Source organism: Hyla sarda, chromosome 10 (assembly GCF_029499605.1).
Source record: "Hyla sarda isolate aHylSar1 chromosome 10, aHylSar1.hap1, whole genome shotgun sequence".
Classification (NCBI taxonomy): Eukaryota; Metazoa; Chordata; class Amphibia; order Anura; family Hylidae; genus Hyla; species Hyla sarda.
The window spans coordinates 47,343,397-47,357,204 of record NC_079198.1 but is presented as its reverse complement, the minus strand read 5'-3'; the positions used below and the strand labels follow the sequence as shown (position 1 = coordinate 47,357,204).

The 13,808-nt window shown below is 42.1% G+C and overlaps 1 protein-coding gene across 20 annotated transcripts in view; it reads left to right on the top strand.

The window, feature by feature from the left end:
* PHLDB1 (pleckstrin homology like domain family B member 1) overlaps positions 1-13,808 on the top strand; it is a 727,524-nt gene that overhangs the window by 531,615 nt on the left and 182,101 nt on the right. For 17 of the 20 annotated variants that reach the window (XM_056544025.1, XM_056544037.1, XM_056544035.1 and 14 more), the window contains 3 exons: positions 10,838-10,990; positions 12,732-12,848; positions 12,951-13,053. In XM_056544025.1, the coding sequence (XP_056400000.1) occupies positions 10,838-10,990; positions 12,732-12,848; positions 12,951-13,053 (373 nt within the window). The remainder of the gene's footprint in view (positions 1-10,837; positions 10,991-12,731; positions 12,849-12,950; positions 13,054-13,808) is intronic. The other 3 variants (XM_056544036.1, XM_056544039.1, XM_056544030.1) reach the window with 1 other exon arrangement.

The window sequence follows — 13,808 nt, the reverse complement described above, 5'->3', positions numbered from 1 at the left end:
GACAGAAAAGAATATACACAATCAAAGTTTCTAGGGATAAAGACTGACCGACATGTATAAAAAACATAGTGATAAATCAGTAACCTAAAAATACATGGTAATATATATTGTCAGTCACACCCTATGTGTGCTCAAGTTTATCAATGTTGGACACAGTATAGAACCAATACCATCATCATTTTTAAGATATCAGGCCAAGTCACTTCAAGTATAGCAAATAATGTTAATGTGTTAAAGGAAAGGAAGGACTTGGTATAAATAAACTAGTAAGAGTACTTAAAAATTACTTTATATAGATTAAGAACTAATCCCCTGGATATATCCCACATCCGAAAGCAATAAGTAAATGAATGCAAAAAATAATCATAAGCTAATATAGATTATAATATAAATGCTAACAATCTGTATAAGCGGATGTGGGACAATCCATGGGAAGATGTCTAGGTTCTATAGAAAAACGTAATGGAGGAAAAGGTGAGGGCCACTCATCCAAAGTCTATAAAACCACATATAGTTGGATATAATACGTTTATAATATAAAAATAAAGAACATATATTGTGGTAAATATAGAACTAAGGAAAATTACAATTGATGGGACAAGAGGACTATAAACTATAAAGAACTGAATTACTAGATTTAATATATAGAAGGGAGTATATGAGATAGCTGTATTATATATTAAGCTATAACATCCCTAGACATATGGGTTTAATGAGGGGATAGGAACAAGGGCAAGACATCAAATAAAAAGTTCAAAAAGTGAGACGAACTGTCGGTACGTATACTTCATTATGTACAAATCTAATAATACAACATGGTGTCTTGCCTTTTGTTCAGACCCCTCGGAGACCTAGTATCAAGTTTTAAAATCCAAAACACCTCACGGTCAAGTAACTTTTTTCTATGGTCTCCGCCGCGCAAAGGCATGGTAACTTTTTCTATGCCCTGAACATATAAGCTGCGAGTTGACCCAGAGTGTTTCTCTGCACAATGTCGACTCACCATAGAAACGTGCCGGGAGTTAAAGTGGGGGATGTCCGACAGGTGCCTCCGAATTCTCACTTTCAGGGCACCCGTCGTGCACCCCACATATTGGATGTTACACTCCCGGCACGTGATGAGATAAACGACATGGTGTGTATTACAATTGACAAATTGTGTCATGTTGAATTGCTCACCATTGGATGCTGACACAAAGCTCGTGCTGTTGAGCATAACAGAACAGCAAGTGCATCTGCCATGACCACATCTGAACGAGCCCTGGTGTTGCAACCAATTCGTCTTGTGACTCCTAGTGTTCAAAAAGAGACTAGGAGACACTTTATTAGATATAGTTTTGGCTTTCTTAGATATACATCTGAAACCGCCACTGAATATTTCAGAAAAAGACGGATCACCTGAAATCATGGGAATGTATTTTTGCACTATATTGCGGATAGCATGGAAGTCATCACTATATTGGGTCACAAACGTAATGGGGTGATGTCTTTGTATCACTACATCGTTATCGCTGGTGGGACAAGGCAATCTCTTCCCACCAGACAGAAGTTTTGGGCGATCACGGTCGCGGGCAATATTTATCGCCCGTTGAATGTGCCGATCGTGGTAGCCCCTTGATCTCAAACGAGATGAGATAACTCCGATCTCACGATCAAAGTCCTCCTGTCTAGAACAATTACGTCTAGCACGTATCATCTCACCCACGGGTAAATTTTTGGTCACGTGGGTGGGATGACACGAATCAGCTCGTAGGATGGAGTTCACATTGGTCTCCTTCCTATATGTGGACGTCACAATCTTTCCGGTAATAATATCACCAGTCAGATACAGGTCCAGGAAGGAGACAGTGGGGACATGAGATGATACAGTAAATTTGAGGTTAAGAGCGTTATCATTTAAATAATCTGAAAATAGTTCCACGGCCGCCACATCCGAATCCCATATAAATATGAGGTCGTCGATGTAGCGGCCGTAAAATAAGATGGATGAAGAGTAAGGATTGCTGGGGGCGAAGATGGTCTCCCTCTCCCACCAACACATGTAAATGTTGGCGAGAGAGGGGGAGAACTTCGCCCCCATCGACGCTCCGGTCGTTTGCAGAAAAAAATGTTGGTCAAATTTGAAAAAGTTATGTGTTAGTAAAAACTCTACCACTAAGATAACATATTCGCATAAATCAGCTGAATACCGCGAATATGTTTTCAAAAACCAGTCCAATGCTGGTCTAACTAATGTGTGAGGTATAACTGAATAAAGGGAGATGACATCGGCAGTTATCCATATATAATTATCTTGCCAGGTTATATCCTCACACATAGTCAAAATGTGTCCGGTGTCTTTAATATAGCCCGGAATTTGACCGATCAGTGGTTGGAGCAGATTATCCACCCATGAGCACATTCTTTCATTCAGGGAAGATATCCCTGCCACAATTGGTCTCATGGGTGGGGGAAATACACCCTTGTGGACCTTGGGGAGCGAGTGGAATATAGCAATAACCGGATGTTTGATTTTGATATACTCAGCTTGATGCTGATCAATAAATCCATTGGCTACCCCAAGATCCACAAGGTTGTCCAGAATAGGTCTAAAGGAACAGGTGGGGTCACCGGATAATGTTTTGTAGGTGATAGTATCTCGCAACATGATCATATTCAGTTTGCGGTAAAGTCCTTTGTCAAGGACTACAACCGCCCCCCCTTTGTCAGCCTGCCGGACGATAATATCGTCCGACTTGCTGAGATGGTCAAGAGCTATCTTCTCCTGGGGGGATAGATTACCAGCTGATTTACAATTTTTCTTTTTCGATAGCATCAACAACTCCCGTTCCACCACCTCTTGGAAGTGGTCAAGGACGGGAGTCCTCGACATAATCGGATAGAAATCCGGGTTAGAAACAATAAATTCCGGTACCCCATCAGTATGAGACATATTATACAGTTGTTGTAACTCAGAAGCAATACATTGATCACTGAAAGTGTATACATGTTGGTTGGTATTAGACCTAGGAGGGAACGTACTAGTATCTGTAATGTAATTATCAGACATAGCCACATTTTCATGCAAATTACTTGTATTCAAATCACTACTTATATCGGCATTGACATGACTATCAGACATATTATGAAAGTGCTTCTTAATCGTAATGTCTCTCACTAGCTTGTTAATGTCCAACAAGGTGTTGAATAAGTTGAAACGACAGGAAGGTGCAAAAGTGAGCCCTTTTGAGAGAACACTCAGTTCATAAGAAGATAATGTCTTTGCCGATAAGTTGAAAACGGGTATTGAGCTCACCTCCTCCTGTAAGACCGCGGGCTTCTTCTTGGACGACCGGTGCTTCCTCCCCGCTCGGCGTTTTTTGATGACGTAGAGCGACTCACCGATACCTTAGATGACGTAGGTAAAGGGGAGGAGGAAGCTGCCGGAGTGACAGGTCCAGAGGCGTCGGTCTGATCTCCAGAGTCCATAGAGTCGCCATCCGTGCATGTAAAGCTGACTTTAGAGTCTTTAGTGGAAGTAGAATTCTTATTCTTGGAGATATGCTTGCGCCCGCGACCCTTTTTTAGGATGGATTTAGGGTTGGGTCTGTTATCCATTGTTCTAGACAGGAGGACTTTGATCGTGAGATCGGAGTTATCTCATCTCGTTTGAGATCAAGGGGCTACCACGATCGGCACATTCAACGGGCGATAAATATTGCCCGCGACCGTGATCGCCCAAAACTTCTGTCTGGTGGGAAGAGATTGCCTTGTCCCACCAGCGATAACGATGTAGTGATACAAAGACATCACCCCATTACGTTTGTGACCCAATATAGTGATGACTTCCATGCTATCCGCAATATAGTGCAAAAATACATTCCCATGATTTCAGGTGATCCGTCTTTTTCTGAAATATTCAGTGGCGGTTTCAGATGTATATCTAAGAAAGCCAAAACTATATCTAATAAAGTGTCTCCTAGTCTCTTTTTGAACACTAGGAGTCACAAGACGAATTGGTTGCAACACCAGGGCTCGTTCAGATGTGGTCATGGCAGATGCACTTGCTGTTCTGTTATGCTCAACAGCACGAGCTTTGTGTCAGCATCCAATGGTGAGCAATTCAACATGACACAATTTGTCAATTGTAATACACACCATGTCGTTTATCTCATCACGTGCCGGGAGTGTAACATCCAATATGTGGGGTGCACGACGGGTGCCCTGAAAGTGAGAATTCGGAGGCACCTGTCGGACATCCCCCACTTTAACTCCCGGCACGTTTCTATGGTGAGTCGACATTGTGCAGAGAAACACTCTGGGTCAACTCGCAGCTTATATGTTCAGGGCATAGAAAAAGTTACCATGCCTTTGCGCGGCGGAGACCATAGAAAAAAGTTACTTGACCGTGAGGTGTTTTGGATTTTAAAACTTGATACTAGGTCTCCGAGGGGTCTGAACAAAAGGCAAGACACCATGTTGTATTATTAGATTTGTACATAATGAAGTATACGTACCGACAGTTCATCTCACTTTTTGAACTTTTTATTTGATGTCTTGCCCTTGTTCCTATCCCCTCATTAAACCCATATGTCTAGGGATGTTATAGCTTAATATATAATACAGCTATCTCATATACTCCCTTCTATATATTAAATCTAGTAATTCAGTTCTTTATAGTTTATAGTCCTCTTGTCCCATCAATTGTTATTTTCCTTAGTTCTATATTTACCACAATATATGTTCTTTATTTTTATATTATAAACGTATTATATCCAACTATATGTGGTTTTATAGACTTTGGATGAGTGGCCCTCACCTTTTCCTCCATTACGTTTTTCTATAGAACCTAGACATCTTCCCATGGATTGTCCCACATCCGCTTATACAGATTGTTAGCATTTATATTATAATCTATATTAGCTTATGATTATTTTTTGCATTCATTTACTTATTGCTTTCGGATGTGGGATATATCCAGGGGATTAGTTCTTAATCTATATAAAGTAATTTTTAAGTACTCTTACTAGTTTATTTATACCAAGTCCTTCCTTTCCTTTAACACATTAACATTATTTGCTATACTTGAAGTGACTTGGCCTGATATCTTAAAAATGATGATGGTATTGGTTCTATACTGTGTCCAACATTGATAAACTTGAGCACACATAGGGTGTGACTGACAATATATATTACCATGTATTTTTAGGTTACTGATTTATCACTATGTTTTTTATACATGTCGGTCAGTCTTTATCCCTAGAAACTTTGATTGTGTATATTCTTTTCTGTCTATGACATTTCACAGTTAATTTTATTTGTGAGCTACATATATATCTTTTATAGTGTTCTTTTTTGTCTAGTGTGAACGCAGACGTCGATCTGGCCCTTGTGTGTGGGTGTGCGCCGCCCCGTCCCACTCAGGTGTTTTCACCTGGTGGGGGGGGGGCGGTACTACCCACTATAAGAGCCAGGTTGATCTGAGTATACCTTTGTATGACTAAGGCGACTAAGGTTGCTGAAACGCGTCACTCTACTCCATGATCCGTGTTGCTGTTTGCTGTGTGTATCTACAATAAATTTCATCTTGCATCGTGCTTTGTGCTGGACATTGTTCTACTTTTCAATTGTTCGTCCTCGTGGTGTCCGCACGAGTCCGTGCACTGAGGCGGCGGTGGAGAGCTGGACGATCTTTCTATTCCTATAATTTAGCAGAAAGCATCTGTAAGGTTTCTTCAAGATTCTGAAACTATCTCCTTTTCTTACCAAGACCAGCTTGTTTTTTCCGTGTTCTCTTACAGCGGTCTCCTCACTCTCGCTGTTGGACTTTGAGACATTCTCTTGTCCTCTGACAGTCACCTGTCCTTGGCCTGTCTCTTCCTTCAAGCCAACTCGTTCCGACTCTTCTCCTCCTTTAGGAGTTGTCATCCCCTTTAGAAGTATCTTGGCCCCTTGGGCCTCAGGGTAGTTCCCGGACAGTTTCTAGCAGTCTCTCTGCTCACTCGCAGACTTCTTTCACTTCACCACCGTCTGTCTGCTGCCTGGCAGAGACATCTAAAACTCCAAGGTCTGCAACAACATCTGGTTCAGTGGTTCGACCTTCCTGGTCACGATCCATCTCTGGTCCAGATGTCACATCTCCTTCACTCAGGACTCTGTTACAGTAAGCACAGCACATGTACTCTGTCCAGTACTTCTGCATTATCCACAGCCATTACTGTAGCTTCTTTTCAGTTCAACATCACCTCTTCCAGATGACCACGCAATTTTAGCCCCACCTTGGGCTCATCTTTTTTTGGCGGTGGAACCCATGTTCCGGCACCTGCTCTGTTTCGTGTTTTACTGAAGACTTTCAGTCAGAGGCACACTTGTCACTTGAGTTTCTAAATCCTCTTGAACTTGACTCGCGGACTGTTCTTCAGCTCTTCCAGCAGACTGTCAGACCCCTATCTTACATATATATAGTGACTGCTGACACTCCCCGTCCTCAAACTCTGCTGAGTAACTCTCAATAGTGTGTGGTACAAGTCAGATGTTGTGGGCCTATCAGGTGTACCCGCTCTAGTCACTCAACAGTCTTCCCATTCACAGTACTTTCTTACGCCACTAGGCACACAATGCATACTCTGCTGTGGGACCCTAATCTCTATCAAAGGAACCACATTTTTAGCCTCTTCTGTCAGCTCACAAGGTTTTCTTTTGTCCTGTCTAAGTTGGCAGCAGTACACATTACTTCAGAAGACGTAGGAATGGGTTTTTCACAAAAAACATCACATTGCATATGTTCAAAATTTACAGGACCATTTATAGCATTATGACCTAACTCATGCAAAGTGTGCTTTGTAAAAAAAAATTCCTAGTCCTGCATGCAACATTTTCTGTTCACCAGACTTTTTTTGTCCTATCTGCAGAGTGTGAACAGTCCCATCAGTCTTCATGATTTCGCATTGGACATAGGTTGGAGCCACCTTGGACAGAGTTCACACAGTCAACTAGTGATACACTGCCCACCTTTGTGATTTCTCTGGCACACTCTCCCCCTTCGTCAACTACCAAAAAATATGGAAAGTCTCTGCCCAGTATAAACTCCACATTAAAGGCTACTCCGGCGCTAAGACATCTTATCCCCTATCCAAAGGATAGGGGATAAGATGCCTGATTGCGGGGGTCCCGCCGCTGGGGACCCCTGTGATCTTCCACACTGCACCCGTTAGAATCACCCCCCAGAGCGTACTCGCTCTGGGTCTGATTACTGACGATCACGGGCCCGGAGCATAGTGACGTCACATGGGGGCAGAGCCGTGACCTCACTATGCTCCGGCCCCGTGATAGCCAGTAATCAGACCCGGAGTGAGCACGTTCCGGGGGCTGATTCTAACAGGGTGCGGCGTGGAAGATCACGGGGGTCCCCAGCGGCAGGACCCCCGCAATCAGGCATCTTATCCCCTATCCTTTGGATAGGGGATAAGATGTCTTAGTGCCGGAGTACCCCTTTAAGCTCTGCACACACCTCCAGCTCATGGCTTACTGTCTGATAACATGTTTTTAAGTCAATCGGAACAGTCTTACCTGGCTCTGGTTGAATCTTCACAGAACGTATTATGTCCGGCATAACTCTGGATACAGCCTGGTGACAGTCCAGTTCCACGAACAGCAGGATACCACTCACCACCAACTCACAGGTCCTTATGTCCATCTTTTCTGGCCTCCTGACCAGAGGATAATCAGGTGTGAAGATGTCCTCTTGCTGAGCTGCAGCCAATTTCATCAAGGTGCTCACCATAGCAGCCATCTTTGCGCCAACCGGTTGCTGTCCCCTTCGGTAGCTCCTATCAATGGCATTTTGACGTCAACCCATCTTTGCAAAACAAATAATCCCACACGGCTTACTGCTGTTGCGCTGCGCAGGTGGCCCATCCACCTGTCTCCTCACCTGATAGAGCGTTCACTCACTTGATGCGATCCATTGCCCCTAGCAATGACTTCACCACAGGTTCAGTCCTGCTCTTGTACTCCACAGCTTGGCTTGTCCCACTTGCAACATGCATGGTCTGTTGCTCCCAGAAAGAACTTCACTACAACTTGACCACTGGTTGCTCCTAGCAACGTGTTGTCCACATTTTCCACCTATTGTAGGGATTTCACCCTGGGGTTAGCTTTGAGATCGTCCTTGTCACAGCCACAGGACATGTTTCTACTTCATTCAGCAGGCAAACAGTTCTTTATTCAAGTCTGGCTCCTTGCCAGCTTTATTAGACAGGTTGCAGTATAAACTAAAATATAATACCGGAACAAACAAAATCAGGGAGCGTCAAGCCACTGACTACACAACCCAGCATGCTCTGACTATCAACTGGTAAGCTAGTCTCTACCAGCTTAAAACATGTTTCCTGCAACCTTTTACTCACTGTTCACACACAGCGTTTGCAGCCTCTTGTTGTCTGTGCTAAGACTCCTCGTCTGTCCACTTCACTGGTGGGTGCCATTCACAGCGCCTGGCTGTGTGCTCCTCACAAAGACCCCTGCCTACCCCCACCGTGGCAGATAGAGGCAGATAAGGGGCTAATAGGATCCCTGCGGTCGTACCGTGGGCGATCCAATCAGCCATTACAAGGGCCGCATTGCAGCAGGTGCCGTGATCAGTATTGGATGTAAATGATGTAAAGGATGTAAATGTACATTCTGGTGCATTAAGTACCAGGACACCAAGATGTACATTTACGTCGTAAAGGGGATAGGAACAAAACAGGAAGGGGTCTTCATAGAACACAATGACATCACTAGCACTGCTGTGTCTGGGAGTGATAAAACGTGCAGTTCTCCCTCAGGTCCAGCAATCCACCATAACATAGTAACAAGGAAGTCAGATAAAGACATAATACAACTAGCACAGACAGAACACACCCAGTTCTCCTTCAGGTTCAGCTACCAACCCCTATATCCTTTTGCCTGACTGCGACCTCTGTGAAGATAGAGTGAGGAAAATGTATTACTACACTCAGCGCCCCCCCCCCCCCCCCCCCCCCCCACCAAAGAGCTCATCCCCTTTGAGAGCTCAAGATCACATTGGGGGAGATTTGTCAAGCCCTGTGCAAAGGAAAAGTTGCCCATAGCAACCAATCAGCTTGCTGCTTTTATTTTGCAGAGGCTTTGTTAAAAATGAAAGAAGCTAGCTGATTGGTTGCTATGGGCATCTGGGCAAATTTTCCTCTGCATGGGTTTAGATAAGTCCCCCTCATTGTCTCTAGTCCAAACATGGTACTGTATGGACATTAGGGCCCCTAGCGACACCTTTAGTTTCAGCTTTCAGAGGCTTCCTTCCCAGTTTTAGCACTAGGCCACGACATTACAAAATGTGAAAGTTTTGTCATTTTATATATATATATATATATATATATATATATATATATATATATATATATATATTACACATTTGTTAGTAGAACCTTCTATAAATATGCAATCACTGATGCTGCAGCTCTGAATAAGCACTGCTGTTCCTTCATTCTCAAGGTCTGTGGGGGCCAAAGAAGGCAGACCTATCATAAAGTAATTGCATATCCTAGTTATATGCTGTTACTTTATAAATTATAAATAAAAAACCTCTTTTGTGTGTATTCACACATACAGTATCCTGCACATATTTGATGTACAGGATTTTATGCTGCAGATTTCATTGTAAATTAAATGACTGAGAATCTGCCATCTATATATGCTTCTAAGAGCTACATACAGAATTGGACATCTGTTAGGCTATGTTCAGACAGCAGAATGTCAGTGAGGAATTCCGCATGAATATTCTGCACCGACATTTCGCAGCATCAGAGTCCCATTGATTGCAATGGGATTCTGCTGCTCTGTTTACAACAGAATTTATGTGGCAATCCTAATTTCAGAGGCCGCTAAAACATTGAGCCTGTTTTGTGTGGACATTTCATTGTGTGAACATAGCCTTAGGGTATGAAAGAAAACTGCCTGAAAATAAAAATTAATTTAGGGTAGTGAAGTATACTCTGCTACACTTTTCTATGCAGTAAAAAGGGGGGGGGAAGCATATGCCAGCATATACCACCTGACTGAGGCCTGCTGATACAATTTGTGTATGCATTGTGAGTTGGTAAAGCTCCTAATGTCAGCCTAAGGCTGGGTTCACACTACGTTTTCTCCCATACGGGAGCGCATACGGCAGGGGGGAGCTAAAACCTTGCGCTCCCGTATGTCACCGTATGCGCTCCCGTATGTCATTCATTTCAATGAGCCGGCCGGAGTGAAACATTTTTGCGCCGTATGCGCTTTTACAACCGGACCTAAAACTGTGGTCAACCACGGTTTTAGGTCCGGTTGTAAAAGCGCATACGGCGCAAAAATGAGCCAACCGGACCGAACGTTTCACTCCGGCCGGCTCATTGAAATGAATGACATACGGGAGCGCATATGGTGGCATACGGGAGCACGAGGTTTTAGCTCCCTCCTGCCGTATGCGCTCCCGTATGGGAGAAAACGTAGTGTGAACCCACCCTCAGAGGGATTAGTTTTAAAGGGGATATCCAGTACTAAAAAAAAAAACACTCCTGTTCACAGGTTGTGTGTAGTACTGCAGCTCAGCCCCATTCAATTCAAAGGAGCTGAGCTATAATACCAGACACATGTGAACAAAGATGCAGTGTTTTTCTAAAACTGAAAAACTACTTTTAGAACAGCAAAGGAAAATATTTGATTATAACTTTTGTCTCATAGTTGCCCAGATATATAAAATTATGTCAATATGTTTTTGTTCCAGTCCTAAATATCATTGTCTTCTCGTTGTTATTTTCTACCCCACACCCTGTCTTTTTTCATCTGTTGTCCACTACTTCAGGTGGACTCTGTTTCTTTTGAGGTTCATTCTGCGGCACCTGTTCTTGATGTGGAAGAGCGCTACCAAAAAATCAGTTCTGATTCTTCTAGCATTCCTCATCCATCCCCTCCTCCTCTTCCTGCTAAATCCCACACTTCTCGTAAATTCCAGCAGGTAATCTCCTCTGCTTTGTCCTGGTGGTAATATTAGATTGGAAGGCTTAGGAAACCTTTCACCTTCTCTGACATATGCCACAGGTTACAATAGAGTGTTTTTTTCAAGAGTATGATGTGGTGTAGCAATAGCATACGGCTCCACTGTCAAAGTAAACAAATGTAAACAACTATTGAGTGCTGTGTAGGATCCGTTAATGACAGACTGCAATGACTTCTAAAAAGGTCTGACAGGATTCTGGTTTCTATTATCTGGCAGCAAGAATAGCTCTACATGCTGCTTCATTCTTACTATCAAATTTGCTAGGACTGCCAACAAAGGTTCTAAAGGCTCCTTACAATGGCAGTGTAAACAGTCTGAAACTATGTTTACACTTTTACTGCTCTTTAACAGTGTGGACAGAGACTAGCAAATTTGTTTTATCTGTTTTTCTATTTATTTATTTATTTATTTATTTTTTTCAGTGGATTTTTTGTTTAATTAATAAAAAAAAAATCCTCAATTTGCTACCTGGAAATCAACAGAAAGCTGCTGCCATTGGATCTGTTATTAAGTATTTGTATTTATGTTTAGTATGCAGTTGTGGTGTATTTCATGCTCAATGGCTTACTGCTTCAAAGGGGTTTTGTGACTTAATTATTGTACACTTCCACTACAATTAAAAGGGTGCTCTGGGGAACTAAACCCATAGCCTATCCTTTCCCTCTCACCAACCTATTTAGTTGATTAAATATCATTCATTAGCTATGTAGAGCAGTTTCCCTTCTTTGGTTGTCACTTACAGTACATTCATGAAGTGAGGGAATGACATAATCGAGCCATCCACTCTGTCTCTGTCCAAATCTCTCTCTGAAAGCAGCCCCAGCCTCCTGAGAGACACAGACCAAGAGGTTTCTGCCCTGTACTAATGAGTCATGCTCTCTTTAGTGCTATGAACTGTGAGGTGTGTGTGGCCTAAGCCAATCACACACTGAACCTCTCTTTGCTGCTCAGAGCAGGAGGGTGGGGGCTGGCAGAGCAGAGCTGCAATGATTGCTGGGAGATGTAGGCAAGGGGAGAGAAAGATGACGAAGAATGTCAAGCAGCCAGATAAGACAACAGAGGCCACAGGAGCCATGCATGTCAGACAAGATGATTTACAGGGAACATATCCAGGTAGTGTGGTGGCTTTGGAGCATTTAGATATTCATATATTTCACCAGAGTACCCCTTTAATTCGCTGAATCTATAATTTATCTATAATACATCTTGTATCCTGGCTTTTGACATGCAAACACCTAATTCAGAATTCAGGTAAAAGCTACAGAGCTTGACCGCATGGAAAAGTAGTAACTTCTTTTCACTTCTCGTTTGCGTGATTCCCCAACTCATATTGACCTCATATTGACGTCAGATGGAGCAGGGTTTTATAAAGTAACACATTGTGGTTTTTGATGCAGAAATTAGCCAAATTTCACATAAAAACACACAGGTTTCGCCTACTAAAATCTTATCAACAACTGACATGCATGTTGATGGTTTCCAGATAGCAATATTTTTTTGCTCTCTAGTATTTAGTAATTATTTTTTTTTTCTACAGTGCACAAAGATGCTAGAGTTTTCATCCCTTTTATAAACTGCTAACGTTGGTCAAAGATGGATGGCCATTTAAATTTTACTGGCATGATATAAATTTTGGCTTTTCCTGCAATTTGACTATTTTATATAAATTTATGTACATTTAACTTGCCTGTTCTCGTAGATCTCTCGTTCTCAAACAGAAATTGATGGGGGTGCTACACTTCCACGGATGAAGGCTGTTTCTCCATCATCTTCCCAGTTCTCTGTTGCTACCCTTGGCCGCAGTGTTTCTCCTAAGGTAAGTTACTGACATGCTGTTCTTGTGTGCCCTAATACTTGATTTTCTCAATCGAAATAAGCACATTTTGTTGACTAACATGCTTTGGTCTTCCTCTCTTAGAATACAATTTTGACACAAAATGGCTCAGGTAGCCTTTCCCACGGATTGGCAGTCACATTGCAGGACATCCAGAGCAAGAGACAACTAGCCCTTCAACAAAAAGGTTGCAAATCCTGAGTCACTTTATGTATCAAAACTAATCAAACTTACATGTCACACTAGTGTACTGTGTCCTGTATATGTCTTGTCTAACAAATCTCTTATTGTCTTTTTATCTCAAATGCTAAAAATCTGCAAATCTTTCAATTATCCATATTGATTTACAAATTAATTTTGTTATAACTAAATATTCATTAATGAAAGAATGACATAGATGCTTCCATCACTTTGTTGCACCTCTCTTGCTTATTGTGTATCATTCTTTTAAATAAATGTTCCTGGCATTGTAGTCTGTTTGACTTTTGCCACAATTTGACTATTTATATAAAATTCATGTACATTTAACTTGCCTATTCTCGTAGATGTCTCAAAGTAGTGATTACAACTTAAAAGATTTTAACTTGTTCTTCAATAAGGGAACCTTTCAAGAAGCCACAAGAACAATGGACTTGTTAGTTTGATTTAACATTATAAAGACAAAAACAAGAGTAGTTACACTAAATGAGAGATTTTTTTTCTTATTCATTTCCACAAGGTACATACCTTATGGAAATGAAAGAGTCAGGAACAGGGAAAACCATTATGGATGAATCAAAATGTAAAGGGTAAGCCAGTGAAGCAGTGTTAAAAAGCTATAGGGGGAAAAATGAAATACCGTATTTATCGGCGTATAACACGCACTTTTTAGGCTAAAATTTTTAGCCTAAAGTCTGTGTGCGTGTTATACGCCGATACTCCCCCAGGAAAGGCAGGGGGAGA